The sequence below is a fragment of the Sinocyclocheilus rhinocerous genome, unplaced genomic scaffold, assembly GCF_001515625.1.
Source record: "Sinocyclocheilus rhinocerous isolate Xijiao unplaced genomic scaffold, SAMN03320098_v1.1 scaffold792, whole genome shotgun sequence".
Lineage (NCBI taxonomy): Eukaryota > Metazoa > Chordata > Actinopteri > Cypriniformes > Cyprinidae > Sinocyclocheilus > Sinocyclocheilus rhinocerous.
The window spans coordinates 87,981-92,615 of record NW_015626872.1 but is presented as its reverse complement, the minus strand read 5'-3'; the positions used below and the strand labels follow the sequence as shown (position 1 = coordinate 92,615).

The window sequence follows — 4,635 nt, the reverse complement described above, 5'->3', positions numbered from 1 at the left end:
TTTTCCATTCAAGAACTGTGAGTGATTTTTCTTAAAGCCCGCGAATGTCCTTGCAATTCGTTTCAACCTTTCTGAACTTTATGAAAGATTATTTTACGGAAGGTTCGAGTGGTGTATGTGTGTGAGGAATTGGAAGCAAGCAGAATACGGGTGTTTCTAAAGCAAACTCGGCGTCATCGAGCGCAAAACTACGCTCGGAATCCAGAATCGATCCAGAATCGTTGGAGAGAGAATCGCGATGCATCGATGGATCGATTTTTTTCTCCCACCCCTATTATCATGTAATTATTTTGATTTAAAATGTAAATAATCAATTAATGTTCCTATCCACCTTATTCCTTACCATAAAAATAGGCACGGCCATTTGTAAATTGTATGGGTCTTGTTTACAGTCTCATTGGCTTCCAGCTATTTTTAGCTGTACAAAACTGCTTGTTTTGCTGCTTGAAATTGCACATTGGTCTTACCATATTATTTTAATGTATTATCTTAATTATGAACATACTGTTCATTTAATTTATTTTAATTTAATTTTTTAATTACATTTATTTCTGCCAAAAATGCATAAATGTAAATTTTATGTATCCACTTTATTTTTATGTATCAGCGGACACTGCCATTTTTTTTAACTTGGCTACTAGTGTCACTTCTAGTTATTTTAGCTGTACAAAAATTGCTGTTATGATGCTTGATTTTGCAAACTGGTATTTGTTTTCATATAATTTTAATTAGGGCCCGAGCACCGATGGTGTGAGGACCCTATTGGAATTGCTCCGTTTATTATTATTCTTCCGATTCTTCTCTAAAATGAATCACATTTTTGAGGGCCTAAACATGCTCAAAAACTCACGAAACTTTGCACAAGGTGGCGAAAATTTACTTCTGATATGGGTTTCAGAAGTGGGTGTGGCAAAATGACTCGATAGCGCCACCTATAAAATTTCAACGAAGTGCCCCTCCTGCTACGTTTCATGTACGTTTACGAAACTCGGTACACACATGTAACACACCAATACTTACAAAAAAAAGTCTCCTGGTACAACATCCGAAACCCAACAGGAAGTGAGCTATTTTTAATTTTCTCTACGATTTTTGTGCAGTTTTTGCCATTTTCAGGCGTCGTACTTTAACAAACTCCTTCAACAGTTTTAATCGGATCATCTTCAAATTTGGTGAGTGTGATCATAAGGCCTTTGCGACGCTAAATTGCAAAGATCTTGAGTTTTCGTTAAAGGGCGTGTCCCTGGCGGCCTGACAAAGTTTGATGTTTCGCCATGAAACAGGAAGTTGCTATAACTCAGGCAAACAATGTCCGATCTGCCCCAAACTTCACATGCTTGATAAGAGTCCTAGCCTGAACACATGTCCATGCCCATATTCAGTTATAGTCATAGCACCACCTGCTGGCAACAGGAAGTGTCATGGTTAACACTGTTATGAACTCCTAACAACATATTAAAAACCGTCAGCAAGTGTTAAATAGGCTAGCAACATGCTAGAAACATGTTAGCAACACTTACTAAGTGCTAAACCATGCTGTTAATGCCATGTAACAGGAAGTTGCTGTAACTAATGCATACAATGTCTGATCTGCCCCAAACGTCACATGTTTGATAAGAGTCCTCGCCTGAACAAATCTAAAGACCAATATTCAGTTATAATCATAGCGCCACCTGCTGGCAACAGGATATGACTTGTTTTGCACTAACTTAAAACATACCATGTTCAATCTGCACCAAACTTCACATGTTTGATAAATGTCCTGGCCTGAAGAGATCTACATGCCAATATTCAATTATAGTTATAGCGCCACCAGCTGGCAGCAGGAAGTTTGGCACATATAAATGACTTGGACATTTTCCTTCTATATTTAACACTTTAAATGCATATTGCTCACCGTTCGCTGTTTTCCTAAAGCCACCGGGTGGCGGTGAGTCCGGGTGCGAGGGCCCTTTCATCGCTGCTTGCAGCTTTAATTTATTATTGTAATCATAAGCACACTAGTTTGTAGCACAAATAGTTTGTATTTACACTTATTCTTTTAGTCATTTACCTATAGCCACTATTGAATTGGAAAATAGCTTATTCTGTGTTGAAAAATAAGGTGTATATAAGGTGTATATCTGTTAATTCTGAATTTCTGAATCTGTTTGGATAGATATTTGGTAATTTGTCTAATATCTGAACTTATTTATGCATTCAGGCCAGCAGGTGGCAATAAAGAAGATCCCTAATGCCTTTGAGGTTGTGACGAATGCCAAACGCACTCTGCGAGAGCTGAAGATTCTCAAGCACTTCAAACACGACAACATCATCGCCATTAAAGACATTCTGCAGCCTGTGGTCCCTCACTCGGCTTTCAAATCAGTGTAAGCTTGAGTTCAAAGCAGCAAGCATATTCTCTCCTCATATTTAATGTGCTAAAAGTGACTCTCATTCTTTAGGTACGTGGTTCTTGATCTCATGGAGAGTGACCTGCATCAGATTATTCACTCCCGCCAACCTCTGACCCCAGAACACACACGCTATTTCCTGTATCAGCTGTTAAGAGGCCTGAAATACATTCACTCGGCCAACGTCATTCACCGTGATCTCAAGCCGTCCAACCTGCTGGTGAATGAAAACTGCGAGCTGAAGATTGGCGACTTCGGCTTGGCGCGCGGATTAAGCGCGGCCCACTCTGAAGAGTCAAGTTCATTTATGACCGAATACGTGGCCACACGTTGGTACCGCGCTCCTGAGCTCATGTTGTCGCTTCATCACTACAGCTTGGCCATCGACCTCTGGTCTGTTGGCTGCATCTTTGGCGAGATGCTCGGCAGGAGGCAGATGTTTCCAGGGAAAAACTATGTGCATCAGCTTCAGCTGATTCTTTCGGTTTTGGGAACGCCACCCGAGAGCATCATCGGCTCGATAGGGTCAGACCGTGTGCGTTCTTACGTGCGAAGCCTCCCTTCAAAAGCAGCAGAGCCGCGTGCAGCACTGTATCCGCAAGCTGAGCCCAGTGCATTGGACTTGTTGGGCGCAATGCTCCGATTTGACCCTCGTGAGCGCTTCAGTGCATGTCAAGCCCTCGAACACCCTTACCTCGCCAAGTACCACGACGCAGACGACGAGCCAGTGTGCGTTCCTGCCTTTGATTTTGAGTTTGATCGGCAGCCAATGGGCAAAGAACAAATCAAAGAAGCTATACTAGCAGAAATCCAGGACTTCCATAAGAAGAAGCAGGGCGTCAGGAAGAAGATCCAGTTTAGGCCTCTCCATTCTGGTTCGGCAGGGGTTGGGGTGTCTGGTAGCACTCTTTGCGCGACTCCGCAGTCTCAAAACTTGACAGAAACAGCACAAACTCGCACAAATCTCAACTTCAAACCTACAGACACTACGCAAACTCAAACGAATGCAAACTCGTTTCAAGCTTCACATCACCTTACTCAGATTTTGCCACATTTGGCTCAGGTAAGCTGCCAGGATGTGGACATGCCCAGCGCGAACTCTGATGGCCAGCCTGAGACCATCGATCTGACCACTCCCACGGACAAGGATGCGTCGTTTACCGAACCGGTGATGAACTGCACAAAGGAGGAGCTTGACTCGTCCAATCAAATGATTCCGTCCCACCCTGTCTCTCAGACTCCGCCCACTTCAAGTCTTCCTCAGTCGATCCCTTCACTCTCTCTCACACAGTCCCAGGCTCAGTCGCTCTCTCAAAATCTCACTCGTTCCCTGGGCAAAGGAGGGAAAGCGACAACCGGGGAAGGTACAAAAAAAGAGGGAGCAATTTCAGAAGACACAAAAGCAGCTCTCAAAGCTGCCTTGCTTAAATCAGCACTAAGGCAGAAGGCTCGAGGTGAGAGAGTTTGCAATGTGGCCATAGATTGCTTAACACTGAGTGTTGTCTCAAATTTGCTGCCACAGACCCCCAGATTTGATTATCCCCATGTGAGGAACTATATAAAAACCAACTAATTTCCAATTTTAAGACACATTTTCTACTGTTAAAAAAAAATTTTTATCTTATAAATACACACTAACAGTCATACGTTTAGGGTCTGTAAAGTTAATTAGTTTATTTTTTTGAGATAAATTAATACTTTTATTCAGCAAAGATGTATTATATTAATAAAAAGTGACAGTAAAGACATTTACAATATTACAAAAAAGCAATGCATAATTTGTAATAATTAATTTCACAATATTACGTTTTTTATTGTGTTTTTGATTAAATTAATGCAGTCCGGTGAGCAAAAGTGACCTTCAAAAACAGTAAAAAAAATTTAAAGACCCCAGACATTTGAACAGTAGTGTTTGCATATATGTTTTAAATATTATATATTTTATGTTTTATATTTCTATAATTTAAATTTTATATGTGTAAAATGAATTGTATGTGACCCTGGACCACAAAACCAGTCATAAGTCGCATGGTTATATTTGTAGCAATATCCAACAATACATTGTATGGGTCAAAAGTATCGATTTTTCTTTTATGCCAAAAATCATTAGGATATTAAGTAAAGATCATATTCCAAGAAGATATTTAGTAAATTTCCTACCATAAATATATCAAAACTTAATTTTTGATTAATAATATTCATTGCTAAGAACTTCATTTGGACAACTTTAAAGGCGATTTTC

General features: G+C 40.4%; 1 protein-coding gene across 2 annotated transcripts in view; it reads left to right on the top strand.

The window, feature by feature from the left end:
- LOC107719547 (mitogen-activated protein kinase 7-like) overlaps positions 1–4,635 on the top strand; it is an 11,855-nt gene that overhangs the window by 2,530 nt on the left and 4,690 nt on the right. For both annotated transcript variants that reach the window (XM_016526991.1, XM_016526982.1), the window contains exons 3-4: positions 2,204–2,369; positions 2,445–3,847. In XM_016526991.1, the coding sequence (XP_016382477.1) occupies positions 2,204–2,369; positions 2,445–3,847 (1,569 nt within the window). The remainder of the gene's footprint in view (positions 1–2,203; positions 2,370–2,444; positions 3,848–4,635) is intronic.